This window comes from Aegilops tauschii, chromosome 7 (genome assembly GCF_002575655.3).
Source record: "Aegilops tauschii subsp. strangulata cultivar AL8/78 chromosome 7, Aet v6.0, whole genome shotgun sequence".
Lineage (NCBI taxonomy): Eukaryota > Viridiplantae > Streptophyta > Magnoliopsida > Poales > Poaceae > Aegilops > Aegilops tauschii.
The window spans coordinates 6,372,541-6,387,541 of record NC_053041.3 but is presented as its reverse complement, the minus strand read 5'-3'; the positions used below and the strand labels follow the sequence as shown (position 1 = coordinate 6,387,541).

General features: G+C 49.1%; 1 protein-coding gene across 1 annotated transcript; it reads left to right on the top strand.

Annotated features, from left to right (window-relative positions):
• Positions 1-11,677: 11,677 nt before the first annotated feature.
• LOC109785109 (uncharacterized) lies at positions 11,678-12,739 on the top strand. Its single transcript, XM_020343715.4, has one exon. The coding sequence runs from the start codon at positions 11,824-11,826 to the stop codon at positions 12,343-12,345; it is 522 nt and encodes a 173-aa protein (XP_020199304.1). The 5' UTR covers positions 11,678-11,823; the 3' UTR covers positions 12,346-12,739.
• Positions 12,740-15,001: the final 2,262 nt, after the last annotated feature.

The window sequence follows — 15,001 nt, the reverse complement described above, 5'->3', positions numbered from 1 at the left end:
CACTGACGAGTCAGCGTCGCGAGTTTGAACCCAGGGCGCATCATTTCTGCTGGTTTTTTTGGCCTCGCGGAGTTGGCTACCGGGGCAGGCCCGTTGGCTCGGCGCCTCTACAAAGCCCCGCCAGTCTGCCGGGGCGACCTCTCATTCTCTCTCTCGCTCGCCACGGGTGAAAGCAGGCCGCCATCCTCATTCATCTACACCATGGGATCCTAATCCCCTCTGCGAGCTAGACCGTTCCTCTCCATGCTGACGGAGCCCATCTTTTTTAGGAATTTTATGTGAGTCTAACTACTTAAAAGTTTGCGCTCCTTACTATTCATAAAAGGTGTTTAGCTCCAGCGGCTTGGTTTACGCACTGACGAGTCAGCGTCGCGAGTTTGAACCCAGGGCGCATCATTTCTGCTGGGTTTTTTTTGGCCTCGCGGAGTTGGCTACCGGGGCAGGCCCGTTGGCTCGGCGCCTCTACAAAGCCCCGCCAGTCTGCCGGGGCGACCTCTCATTCTCTCTCTCGCTCGCCACGGCTGAAAGCAGGCCGCCATCCTCATTCATCTACACCATGGGGATCCTAATCCCCTCTGCGAGCTAGACCGTTCCTCTCCATGCTGACGGAGCCCATCTTTTTTAGGAATTTTATGTGAGTCTAACTAGTTAAAAGTTTGCGCTCTTACTATTCATAAAAGGTATTTAGCTCCAGCGGCATGGTTTACGCACTGACGAGTCAGCGTCGCGAGTTTGAACCCAGGGCGCATCATTTCTGCTGGTTTTTTTTGGCCTCGCGGAGTTGGCTACCGGGGCAGGCCCGTTGGCTCGGCGCCTCTACAAAGCCCCGCCAGTCTGTCGGGGCGACCTCTCATTCTCTCTCTCGCTCGCCACGGGTGAAAGCAGGCCGCCATCCTCATTCATCTACACAATGGGGATCCCAATCCCCTCTGCGAGCTAGACCGTTCCTCTCCATGCTGACGGAGCCCATCTTTTTTAGGAATTTTATGTGAGTCTAACTACTTAAAAGTTTGCGCTGCTTACTATTCATAAAAGGTGTTTAGCTCCAGCGGCTTGGTTTACGCACTGACGAGTCAGCGTCGCGAGTTTGAACCCAGGGCGCATCATTTCTGCTGGTTTTTTTGGCCTCGCGGAGTTGGCTACCGGGGCAGGCCCGTTGGCTCGGCGCCTCTACAAAGCCCCGCCAGTCTGCCGGGGCGACCTCTCATTCTCTCTCTCGCTCGCCACGGGTGAAAGCAGGCCGCCATCCTCATTCATCTACACCATGGGGATCCTAATCCCCTCTGCGAGCTAGACCGTTCCTCTCCATGCTGACGGAGCCCATCTTTTTTAGGAATTTTATGTGAGTCTAACTACTTAAAAGTTTGCGCTCCTTACTATTCATAAAAGGTGTTTAGCTCCAGCGGCTTGGTTTACGCACTGACGAGTCAGCGTCGCGAGTTTGAACCCAGGGCGCATCATTTCTGTTGGTTTTTTTTGGCCTCACGGAGTTGGCTACCGGGGCAGGCCCGTTGGCTCGGCGCCTCTACAAAGCCCCGCCAGTCTGCCGGGGCGACCTCTCATTCTCTCTCTCGCTCGCCACGGCTGAAAGCAGGCCGCCATCCTCATTCATCTACACCATGGGGATCCTAATCCCCTCTGCGAGCTAGACCGTTCCTCTCCATGCTGACGGAGCCCATCTTTTTTAGGAATTTTATGTGAGTCTAACTACTTAAAAAGTTTGCGCTCTTACTATTCATAAAAGGTATTTAGCTCCAGCGGCTTGGTTTACGCACTGACGAGTCAGCGTCGCGAGTTTGAACCTAGGGCGCATCATTTCTGCTGGTTTTTTTTGGCCTCGCGGAGTTGGCTACCGGGGCAGGCCCGTTGGCTCGGCGCCTCTACAAAGCCCCGCCAGTCTGCCGGGGCGACCTCTCATTCTCTCTCTCGCTCGCCACGGGTGAAAGCAGGCCGCCATCCTCATTCATCTACACCATGGGGATCCTAATCCCCTCTGCGAGCTAGACCGTTCCTCTCCATGCTGACGGAGCCCATCTTTTTTAGGAATTTTATGTGAGTCTAACTACTTAAAAGTTTGCGCTCCTTACTATTCATAAAAGGTGTTTAGCTCCAGCGGCTTGGTTTACGCACTGACGAGTCAGCGTCGCGAGTTTGAACCCAGGGCGCATCATTTCTGTTGGTTTTTTTTGGCCTCACGGAGTTGGCTACCGGGGCAGGCCCGTTGGCTCGACGCCTCTACAAAGCCCCGCCAGTCTGCCGGGGCGACCTCTCATTCTCTCTCTCGCTCGCCACGGCTGAAAGCAGGCCGCCATCCTTATTCATCTACACCATGGGGATCCTAATCCCCTCTGCGAGCTAGACCGTTCCTCTCCATGCTGACGGAGCCCATCTTTTTTAGGAATTTTATGTGAGTCTAACTACTTAAAAGTTTGCGCTGCTTACTATTCATAAAAGGTGTTTAGCTCCAGCGGCTTGGTTTACGCACTGACGAGTCAGCGTCGCGAGTTTGAACCCAGGGCGCATCATTTCTGCTGGTTTTTTTGGCCTCGCGGAGTTGGCTACCGGGGCAGGCCCGTTGGCTCGGCGCCTCTACAAAGCCCCGCCAGTCTGCCGGGGCGATCTCTCATTCTCTCTCTCGCTCGCCACGGGTGAAAGCAGGCCGCCATCCTCATTCATCTACACCATGGGGATCCTAATCCCCTCTGCGAGCTAGACCGTTCCTCTCCATGCTGACGGAGCCCATCTTTTTTAGGAATTTTATGTGAGTCTAACTACTTAAAAGTTTGCGCTGCTTACTATTCATAAAAGGTGTTTAGCTCCAGCGGCTTGGTTTATGCACTGACGAGTCAGCGTCGCGAGTTTGAACCCAGGGCGCATCATTTCTGCTGGTTTTTTTGGCCTCGCGGAGTTGGCTACCGGGGCAGGCCCGTTGGCTCGGCGCCTCTACAAAGCCCCGCCAGTCTGCCGGGGCGACCTCTCATTCTCTCTCTCGCTCGCCACGGGTGAAAGCAGGCCGCCATCCTCATTCATCTACACCATGGGGATCCTAATCCCCTCTGCGAGCTAGACCGTTCCTCTCCATGCTGACGGAGCCCATCTTTTTTAGGAATTTTATGTGAGTCTAACTACTTAAAAGTTTGCGCTGCTTACTATTCATAAAAGGTGTTTAGCTCCAGCGGCTTGGTTTACGCACTGACGAGTCAGCGTCGCGAGTTTGAACCCAGGGCGCATCATTTCTGCTGGGTTTTTTTTGGCCTCGCGGAGTTGGCTACCGGGGCAGGCCCGTTGGCTCGGCGCCTCTACAAAGCCCCGCCAGTCTGCCGGGGCGACCTCTCATTCTCTCTCTCGCTCGCCACGGCTGAAAGCAGGCCGCCATCCTCATTCATCTACACCATGGGGATCCTAATCCCCTCTGCGAGCTAGACCGTTCCTCTCCATGCTGACGGAGCCCATCTTTTTTAGGAATTTTATGTGAGTCTAACTACTTAAAAGTTTGCGCTGCTTACTATTCATAAAAGGTGTTTAGCTCCAGCGGCTTGGTTTATGCACTGACGAGTCAGCGTCGCGAGTTTGAACCCAGGGCGCATCATTTCTGCTGGTTTTTTTGGCCTCGCGGAGTTGGCTACCGGGGCAGGCCCGTTGGCTCGGCGCCTCTACAAAGCCCCGCCAGTCTGCCGGGGCGACCTCTCATTCTCTCTCTCGCTCGCCACGGGTGAAAGCAGGCCGCCATCCTCATTCATCTACACCATGGGATCCTAATCCCCTCTGCGAGCTAGACCGTTCCTCTCCATGCTGACGGAGCCCATCTTTTTTAGGAATTTTATGTGAGTCTAACTACTTAAAAGTTTGCGCTCCTTACTATTCATAAAAGGTGTTTAGCTCCAGCGGCTTGGTTTACGCACTGACGAGTCAGCGTCGCGAGTTTGAACCCAGGGCGCATCATTTCTGCTGGGGTTTTTTTGGCCTCGCGGAGTTGGCTACCGGGGCAGGCCCGTTGGCTCGGCGCCTCTACAAAGCCCCGCCAGTCTGCCGGGGCGACCTCTCATTCTCTCTCTCGCTCGCCACGGCTGAAAGCAGGCCGCCATCCTCATTCATCTACACCATGGGGATCCTAATCCCCTCTGCGAGCTAGACCGTTCCTCTCCATGCTGACGGAGCCCATCTTTTTTAGGAATTTTATGTGAGTCTAACTACTTAAAAGTTTGCGCTGCTTACTATTCATAAAAGGTGTTTAGCTCCAGCGGCTTGGTTTACGCACTGACGAGTCAGCGTCGCGAGTTTGAACCCAGGGCGCATCATTTCTGCTGGTTTTTTTGGCCTCGCGGAGTTGGCTACCGGGGCAGGCCCGTTGGCTCGGTGCCTCTACAAAGCCCTGCCAGTCTGCCGGGGCGACCTCTCGTTCTCTCTCTCGCTCGCCACGGGTGAAAGCAGGCCGCCATCCTCATTCATCTACACCATGGGGATCATAATCCCCTCTGCGAGCTAGACCGTTCCTCTAGATGCTGACGGTGTCCCGACCCAGGGGTCTGTCGCCATGTCGGTTTCCGGCTTTGTGGGCCGGGCTGAGGACCTCTAGGTTGGTTCCGTTTTTGGCCACTTTGGTCGGCTCATGACGCTCTACGAAGAAGATAATGGAAGCCCTGACGTTCAAGACAAGGACTCCGTATGCATGGAGGACTCCTCTCCACTGACGCAACCGAGGACTCTTCTAATCCTAGGCATTCGGTATCTCATATAAGCTGGGATCGGGCTAGTCGATAGAGGGCAATCTACATCTCATCATACAATCTCTTGTTAGTTTACATGTACTTTGTACACACTCTAATGCAATATAACACAAGCAGAACTAGACTTTTATCTCTTCGGAGAGACTAAACCTGGGTAAATCATGTGTCTCTGTTACCATCATCCCAAGACGCCTAGTTTAGGATCCCTTACCTAGAGATCAGCCGGATTTAACTCCGACAGTGATGTCCCATGCAGATCTTGCTAGGTAATTGTTGACTAGCTCGTTAATCAAAGATGGTTAAGTTTCCTAACCATAGACATGAGTTGTCATTTGATTAACGGGATCACATCATTAGGAGAATGATGTGATTGACTTGACCCATTCCGTTAGCTTAGCACTTGATCGTTTAGTTTACTGCTATTGCTTTCTTCATGACTTATACATGTTCCTATGACTATGAGATTATGCAACTCCCGATTACCGGAGGAACACTTTGTGTGCTACCAAACGTCACAACGTAACTGGGTGATTATAAAGGTGCTCTACAGGTGTCTCCGATGATACTTGTTGAGTTGGCATAGATCGAGATTAGGATTTGTTACTCCGATTGTTGGAGAGGTATCTCTGGGCCCTCTCGGTAATGCACATCATAATAAGCCTTGCAAGCAATGTGACTAATGAGTTAGTTGCGGGATGATGCATTACGTAACGAGTAAAGAGACTTGCCGGTAACGAGATTGAGCTAGGTATTGAGATACCGACGATCGAATCTCGGACAAGTAACATACCGATGACAAAGGGAACAACGTATGTTGTTATGCGGTTTGACCGATAAAGATCTTCGTAGAATATGTGGGAGCCAATATGAGAATCCAGGTTCCGCTATTGGTTATTAACCGGAGATGTGTCTTGGTCATGTCTGCATAGTTCTCGAACCCGTAGGGTCCGCGCGCTTAAAGTTTGGTGACGGTCGGTATTATGAGTTTTGTGTTTTGATGTACCGAAGGTAGTTCGGAGTCCCGGATATGATCACGGACATGACGAGGAGTCTCGAAATGGTCGAGACGTAAAGATCGATATATTGGACGACTATATTCAGACACCGGAAGTGTTCCGGGTGGTTTCGGCGAAAACCGGAGTGCCGGAGGGTTACCGGAACCCCCCGGGAGAAATAGTGGGCCTTATGGGCCTTAGTGGAGAGAGAGAGGGCTGGCCTAGGGCAGGCCGCACGCCCCCCTTTCCTTCTCCCTCTCCCCCTTCATTTTCCCCTCCTAGTCGGAGTAGGAAAGAGGGGAGTCCTACTCCTACTAGGAGGAGGACTCTTCCTCCTGGCGCGCCTACAGGGGCCGGCCGGCCTCCCCTCCTTGCTCCTTTATATACGGGGGCAGGGGCACCTCTAGACACACAAGTTGATCTGTTGATCTCTCCCAGCCGTGTGCAGTGCCCCCCTCCACCATAATCCACCCCGATCATATCGTAGCGGTGCTTAGGCGAAGCCCTGCGTCGGTAGCATCATCATCACCGTCATCACGCCGTCGTGCTGACGAAACTCTCTGGCGAAGCTTTGCTGGATCGGAGCTCGCGGGACGTCATCGAGTTGAACGTGTGCTGAACTCGGAGGTGCGGTGCGTTCGGTACTTGGATCAGTCGGATCGTGAAGACGTACGACTACATCAACCGCGTTGTGCTAACGCTTCCGCTTTCGGTCTACGAGGGTACGTGGACACACTCTCCCCTCTTGTTGCTATGCATCACCATGATCCTGTGTGTGCGTAGGAATTTTTTTGAAATTACTACGTTCCTCAACAGATCGAGCGCCTGCCGGTCTAACACCAGACCGCCGAAGCAGCCAACATGGGTGGAACCGCGCAAGGCGCGTCAGGGAGTGCGAGATCTGCGGGAGGACGTGAGCAGAGGACGCACCTAGCTGCCCCCGACTTGGATCTGGCAGGAAAGAGAGAAATGGGCCTGGCCCCGCCGCCACGCCACCCGAGCAGCCCGCAGACGGCGTGACCACCACGCGCGACGCCAGGGAACGCAGCCCTGACGCCCATAGCCAGCTGCAGGCCAGGATCCAGCGCGCCGGCCAGATCCGCCGCAGAGTGGGTCCGCCGCCCCAACGCAACCTCCGCTGCACACCGAGCCACGAAGGGCGAATCCCCGCCGCCGCCGTCACCAGGCCGGGCTTTGCCGGAGGTGACCACCGGCGGCGGCGAGGGGAAGGGGCTGGGAAGGGGAGCCGAGGCCGGGCGGATCTGGTCGCCGCCTGAGTCGCCCTGCGGGAGAGCGACGCGGGAGGGGGTGTGTGTGTGTGTGTGTGTGTGTGTGTGTGTGTGTGTGTGTGTGTGTGTGGAGGGTCCTCACGTAAGCTCCATGTGAAGGTCAGTGCCTGTTTTTCTGTCGATGTAAGTACACTGCAGATTGTAATATAATGGACGCATGCATTTCTGTGTGTATACTTGTGACATGAGCACATAATATCTCATAAATATTTTTCTCAAAATGGAGAAAATATGTACTCCACAATCAACGAATGCAAATGTTTACTTGTCTAGAATCATTAGGCATGTTAAATACACAAAACTTGCATCCATACTCCAGCCTCGATCTTTCCCAACTACGAAGGTTGTGTTTAATAAAAAAATCTTTTGATTTGCAGGGTTCATTGTACAAACCCGTGTGTGATGATGCACTCAAACCAGCCGTAGGTATGCAATTTGATGATATTATTGTTGTGCAGGCATTTTACAAGAAGTATGCACATCATATGAGATTTGATGTCCGCCTCGGGGCGCAAAGGTTGGTGAATAATGAAATTCATTGGAAGTATTTCTTATAGTCAAGGGAGGGGCATCAGACCTCAAAAGACAAGTGCATTGTTAACTGCTTGGATAAAAATCCTTCAAAAAAAAGCTGCAAGGTCAAAGTAACTAGGTGTGGATGTGAAGCTCACATTTATGTCAATCAGGACGGTAATGGAAAATACAAGATAGCTTCAATGGTCGAACACCATTTAACTGGTTCAATGGGCTAATTATATGTTAGCCATTGCATCTCTGGCGTGTATGTTGTAAATATAACTACTCCATTTCCTGCTGATTTGATGTTTTCAGTGGGTTGGTACAGCTTTTAGTTTTAACAGTGGCTGGAAGAAAGAATTTCATATTAGATTCATCACATATATTTCTGAATTAGGTGAAAAGCAGTAGATTAGAAAAGTGTCTAAGAAAAGGAAGAAGGAAACAGTCGACTGAGGCTTCGGTGTCAGCTCCATGAATCAAAATCTTTAAACAAATCCATGGATGCTGGCGTGCGTGCACTGGTCCAGCAAAGAGAGAGAGTTAGTGTTGGGGTACAGCTCTGCCTGCAATATTTCCATATGACGAGGAGATTCATGCAAAATGTCCACCACATCCCACCTTTCTCGATCTGTACCATCGGCTCTTAATCCAATGGCTCTTCTAGCTGGATCGCAAGATCTCACGCGTTTTGCTGATCTCATTCTAGTCTCGCCCGCGTTGGGGAAGCTCCTCGGGCTGCGGCGGGAACTAACCAGGCCTTGGGCTCCAAACGGGCCTCAGTGCGAGCCGTGGCGGTTGTGATGTTGCACATCTTCGAGTGGGCAGGCAGAGATGAAATTTAGTGAAATTACTGATTGGCAAGTATCTCTTGTAAAAGTCACTCCATCTTTGCCCTCATGTTTACAAATGACACATTGTATGTGCGTTAGTTGTCGCGCAACCTGAGAGTTTTCTTTTGTTGAATTTATTTTCTTAAAATGTTTTATATTTTGAACCATGCATCTAAATCACGAACCGTTTTCACCATTGAATTTCCCGTGGCGATATCTTCGAACATATTTCATACTAATAGGTTTCAACAATTTTTTCACAAACAAATGGAATGAGAAAATGAAAACAAAAGGAAACCAAAAAAAACTGGAACCTGGAAGCACAATTGTGCTTTTTCAATTTTTCTGGAAGCACATTTGTGTTTTTTTCCTTTTTGCGAAGCACATGCTTTGCGTTTCCATTTCTGGGGAAACAATTGTGCTTCTCGTGGAATCAGAAGCTGTGTTTTTTCCTTTTCCAGGGAAGCACAGTTGTATTTTCAAAAGTTTTGCTTTTCTTTTTTTCAAAGAAGCACAACGGTCGGGAAAAGCATAGTTGTGCTTCTCATGCAGCACATCTATGCTTGTTTTTTTCCTTTTCGGAAAGCATGTGACGTGCATTTTCCTTTTTGGGGGGTATAGTTGTGCTTCTTGCAGCAAAACACTGTTTCCTGAAGGAAAATCCTTTTTTTTCCTTCATTCAAGAGAAAACCAGGCATGCGAACGAGATATGGGCCAGCCCATTTAGAGCAAAATGTGGATCTTTGTTTTTTCTTGTTTTAGGATCCGGGTTTTCTGTTTTGTTCTGGTTGTTTGGTTTTTTCCTTCTGTTTGTTCTGGTTTTCTGTTTTTTTCTGTTTCTTTTCTTTTCAAATTTCAAACAATATTCAATTTATATTAAAAGAACAGTTCAAAATTTCAAAATTGCTCAAGTTCCAAAATAATTGTAATTTCGGAAATTGCTTGCATTTTTTCAAAAATTGTTGACAAATCCAGACAATTTTTGCTTTTTAGAAAAAATCTCGCATTTAAAAAAATGTTTCCAATTTTTAAAAAAATGTTTATTTTCTCGGAAAATTATTGCGTTTGCAAAATTTCAGAAAATGTTCAGAGATTCAAAAATATTTGCATTTTAGGAAAATATTTGAGGTTTCCAAAAATGTTTGTGTTTTACTTTTTTTTCACAAAGTTGTTAATGTTCACATTCTAAAAAATATTTAATTTTAAAAAAAATCTCATTTGATATTTCAAAAATGTTTTGATCTATTGGTGTTGATAGTTTCAATGTTGCTACGCTGACTACAAGACACCAAAGTTCATCGCACGACATTCTTGGGATTTTCCATTGTTTGTGCTACAAAGTGCCACTCGCTACTGAGTCAGCCCATTCGGGGAGCCCCATGTGTTGTGCGCTTCTATTTTAAACAAAGAGTGTCAAATAGGAGCTCCCACGAGAGATGGCAAGTTCTACATGTGGTTTGGCTCGTGTGCACGACCGCTTGAGTGCATGTGGCTAGGCGCAAGGCACGTGAGGGGGTGAGTGGTAGCTCGAGAGATCATGGGGTGTGCCTGCTTAATTAGTTGGGAAAATAATCCCTACCGGGATCCTCCTTCCCCGGAGGGACAAACAAGTCTAGTGTCGGGATTGCCCGGGTTCAAATTACATGGTGCCCATTTCAGCTACGAGGACTTCAGGATATGATTACGAATGGCTCTAGGAGTTCAAGGTTTAAAATAGACTTACCGATTGAAATCATTCTACAACCCACCAATACATTACTAACCGCAATAAGTTTGAGAGAAAAACGACTTGCCCATAAGTCAGTTTCTTTCATCCTTCGTGAGGGTTCCCCTGACCTTCTCCTTCGCATGTGGCTCCGGCTGCCGGAGAGACAAGGTGGGTAGCCCTAGGGTCCCTCAAATATATGCATATTACCCTAGGTATCCCGTGTTTGGTGTCGTTGGCGCTAAATAAAGTGACATGCAGACATAGTGAGTGCTCTGTGAGTGATAGCTCCGAGCTTCTTCTCCCCGGGCCATAGTGATGATGATGCGACAGCGGAGCTTGAGCTCTCCCTCATGAAGCTTTGCTCTGAATCTGTCCTTCCACGACAAGCTTTATCTTCTAGAAGTTGTCATCGATCAAAGGGATAGACGAGCTTCTAGTGAAATCGCCCCCACCCCCCATCGTCCATCACACAATGTCGATGTTTGCTGGAGTTGAAGACCCCTAATATCATATGTCTAGAGAGTGCATCGAGGCGTTCTTGGGTTGATCGTTGGCTTGGCACCGATCCCACACACCTCTTACTTGAACCTCCAAGATAGGGATGCCCTGCCCCAACACATGTTGCACATAGTGGAAATTCATAGCAAGTCTCATGAGCACAGTCCCAAGAGTAATGACAAGGTGATGTTTGTCGGCATCGCTGGCTCCACCTACTCTGACAAGGTTGGCATCGTCATGGGGACTCAATTGTATTATTAGTTCTCCATCCAAGGACCTTTATGCACAAAGGAAGGACTGGTGCCTAATTTTATATTTCTGTAGGGTCATTGTAATAGTTGTGGAGTAACCACTTCTACCTAGGTCCTTGGGGACTGTTGGTAGAAAGGAAATGCATTACTTACTTGCATTGCACAAAACACCGGCGCTAAGTTCTTCATTACTTTTTTTCTTTGCCGGGATAACTCCATGACTTAACGCGGTCACTCTCTGTTTTGCTTAAGCATGATGTATTGATATGACAGTGGCGGGGTTCGTGTCTTGCTATTTTCATTTTCTCTCCTTCCCAGTTGCCACCATTGTCAAGTTAAAAAAAAAATCCACCATTGTCCATGTCCAAAAGAAATTAGGAAAATGCCACCATTGTCAGAATTAACGGCTGACTCACGGCCAGCGCTTCTGTCAGGGAACACGATTAGTCGGGAAAAAGTCGCCATCTTTCCCGCGGTTGCTCGCTCGCTCTGTTTTACAATTGCATCGTTGACACAAGCAACGGCGATTGCTAAGCTTAATTAGCACGTCAAAATCCCAAGTTAGTAGGCCGACTGGTTTTGTTAACAGAAAACCAAATGATACCAGCCCCCGGCTTACATATGCGTGCACCCGGCACCACCCGATGCAGCGCGTCTGCGCTCGTGAGACTTGGCCGGCTCAACTCCCCTATCACTCTATGGCCCCAAAATACATCACATACATGTGCATCCTGACCATTTCGCCCTTACCGCCGGTATTAAAAACCGCTTACGCCATTGTTAACCAAGCAATATTAAAAACCAAGCACCTCGACTGCACAAGCAACCCGGTGTGAACCCCATCATCGGGTGCTCGATTCTCTCTCAACCCAGAGATAACGGAGACCTCCGTCGAGTTGTCTCTATAAAGAGCAAGAAACCTCGACGACCGTACCAGTACCAGTAGCGCTCCGTCTGTGTTTCATTGTCGGTCGGAAGCAACCTCCACGCTCCTAGTACGCAGCAGATGACGAAGGACGGCGGCAGCGAGACGGGCGGGTGCCTCTGCATCGGCGCGCCGATGCGCGCGCTGTCGCGGGCGTGCGACTCCGCCTGCGACCTCTACGTGCGCGGCATGTCCGGGTGCGCCACCCGCGTGCCGGCGGGGGCAGTCGCGGGCGGCCGCGGCTCCGGCTTTGTCAGATCGGCCACGACCGTGCACCTGTGGACGAGCTCGGACCGCGCCGACGACCTCATCCGCGCCGCGTCGACGAAGCAGCGCCGCGTGGCGACGGCCGATCAGCCGGCGGATGTCGGGGCAGCAAAGAAGGGCCGCCTTGGCCCGGTGGCGCCGGCGATCGTGCCGGCTCGGAGGAAGGGGCCGGCGATGGCGACCATCGCCGAGAACGGGCCGTGCGACTTCGGCGCCTGCGCGCTGACGCCACCGGAGCTGAGGAGGCGCGCCTCGGCGGTCGGTGGGGTGCGCGCGCCTGGCGGTGGGTTTGTCGCCGTCATGGCGGCGAGCGAGGCCTTCGCGGCTCGATCGTGACGCGTGTTTGCAAGATGACGCGCGTAGCGGCTATGTACAAAACTAGCTTCTAGAAAGTCCCCAACACACCAGTTTTCTCTCACGTTCTCGTGATTTCTTCGTCATGTGTAAACACTTTGACAAGTAGTGCAAATACTATTATGATCCGCACAGAATATAGTGCAGACATAATGGCAAAGTCTGTTTTAAACCATGTCTTTGTAGTGAACTAGTGATAATGTGACATGAACACCAATCTCCTAATCCGTGAAATCAGGATAAAGGTTGTCAAAAACACGATTATATCATGTCGTTCTTTAGCTTTAGGATCTAAATATTAATTGGGGTTATTTGCGATCTTGCCATATGATTCTAATCCGAGTAAGAATGTGCAAACATTCTTATCTGACAAGTTTGGAATGCCACCGTCTGAAGCTTTTCAATAAAATAGTTTCAATTTGAGTTCAACTTATTCAGACATATTTTTTAGTTTTCTGCTCAACCAGATCTAAAGTTGCTCATGAGTTGCTCGATGAAGAATCTGTTGATGCATTTGGATAACAGGTTCTGCTCTGAAAATTGTATAGAATCACCCACATGCTTAAATTCCAGACCGAGGCGAACTCCGTCACCCTCATCCTCCACAATAATGTTGGGTATAATCACACAAGTTGCCATCACCTTCCATAACGCCTCTGGATCCCATATGCGGGTCCAGGAACAACTGCAAAACGGGCTTGGAGCACTTCAAATGCCCTCTCGTCATCCTTTCTAGCACATTTCTTGTCTTTGGGCAAAGTGAGTTCTTTTCTCACCCATTTGATCAGATATGGTCTTGACGAAGGTCGCCCATGAAGGATAGATATTATCACAAAGATAATAGCCCATGTTGTACTCATAACCATTGATGGTGTAGTTGCATGAAAGAGCTTGTCCCACACACACAACCTTGCAAACAATGGAGACCGCTGCAGCACAGTGATGTCATTGTGAGACCCGAGAATCCCAAAGAAAGAGTGACAAATCCAAAAGTCTTATGATGCAGCTACTTCAAGAATGATCACGGGCTTTTTTGCAATAGGCCTGATATTGCCCTTATAGAGAATATGGGACAATTCTTCCATTGCCAGTGCATGCAATCGAGGAATTGAAGCATACCTGGCCAACCACTAGCTTACGACAGTTCCATGAGTCATGCGGTGTCTTTGTCAGTTGGTTCTCTCAAGTACTCCGCTCCAAACACTTTGACCATGGTATTAGCAAACTGGAGCATGGATTCAAGACATGGGGTTTCAGACTAGCTTTCGTGATGTTCGGGTGCAACCCCATCATGAAGAAATACTTCATCCCAATGGTGTCTTCTCTGACTAGTCACATGGCATGATTCACTTGGAGGAAGTATTTGTCGAGGAACTTGGTTTGTTGTGTAATGTGCTCCAAATAGGGACTAACCAGTGTACGAAATGTCGCCATTTGATAGTACATGCTACATGCCCGTTGTGTGGTGTCGAAGAAGAAGATACTGCCCTTGCTTTGGCCACTAGCCTGAATGTTGGGAAGCTTTCAGATGCAATGGGGGGGGGGGGAGTGGTCGATCCCTCGCAAGAAAGAGGTTGTTATCTCAGTGTTGAAGTGGTTATTTCATGTTCTTTGAACAAAATGGAATTGGTATGATCCATGATATTTCTTCTCATCTGTCAAATTTGGAACCTCAAGAATGATAAGGTATACGGCAAGCAAATACCACTGGTGCGCATCTGGAAGGAATTCCTTTGTAGCTATCTCAAAGTGGTTCTACAATTAAGACATCAGGCCATGAAGGAGGTACTGAAGGGTAAGACAATCATTGAATGGGCTCGACCTACTTTGACAAAGGTAACATTGGCGTCGGATCCTTGGCCTCGGCCAACCATGGGATGGATGTCTTCGTTTGTTGATGGGTCCCTTTTTGATGCACTTGTTTTATTGCAATGATGCCCTCAAATTGGAGATACACATATTTTTGGAGGGCATTACTCTCAACTTGCAATGACGGATCACCCCATGATCATCCAAGCAGACTGTGTCGCTCTTATTAGAGCTCTCGCTAGTACCTCGATGGACCGGTCCTGCTAAGGTCATCTGCTAATTGAAATCAAGCTTCTACTTGAAAGTCATGAGTTTATTCCCCAGAAATTACTTCGTTAAAAAAAAGTTGCTCATTGTTTAGCTCATCATTGTAGAGCTAGTGTTAGCACTGATGTTTGGTTGTGCCAAATAGCATAATGTATTAGCAGACGAAACCTGTTAACATGGTCCCCGCAAAAAACCTGTTACCATGGAATAAAACTCAATAATTTCATTGAAAAAACACACTCTTAACAATTACCTTCCCTTTTTAACGAAAATAATAGTGCACGACCTTCCCAATCATCCATAGTATTTCATACACACACACACACACACGACACTGCAACGATATAGACCGATCATGGGTCGAGCCACAACCTGGGCACCCAGGGCCCTGCCTTTCTGGGCCGCCCAACAAAAGCGAAGCAACTCGCTCGGCCGGATTTCCTTCGTCCGATAACCAATTAACGTAGTCTGTCGTTGAGCGCAAATCAGGTTTTGTGGGAAACTTGACCGCTAATCAGTTAGCTTTAAAAAAATGTTCATGGATTTTTAAAAAGTTCACTGA

What these genes read in the sequence shown, in the direction of transcription:
- LOC109785109 (XM_020343715.4), top strand. Translation starts at nt 11,824, where the DNA reads ATGACGAAGGACGGCGGCAGCGAGACGGGCGGGTGCCTCTGCATCGGC.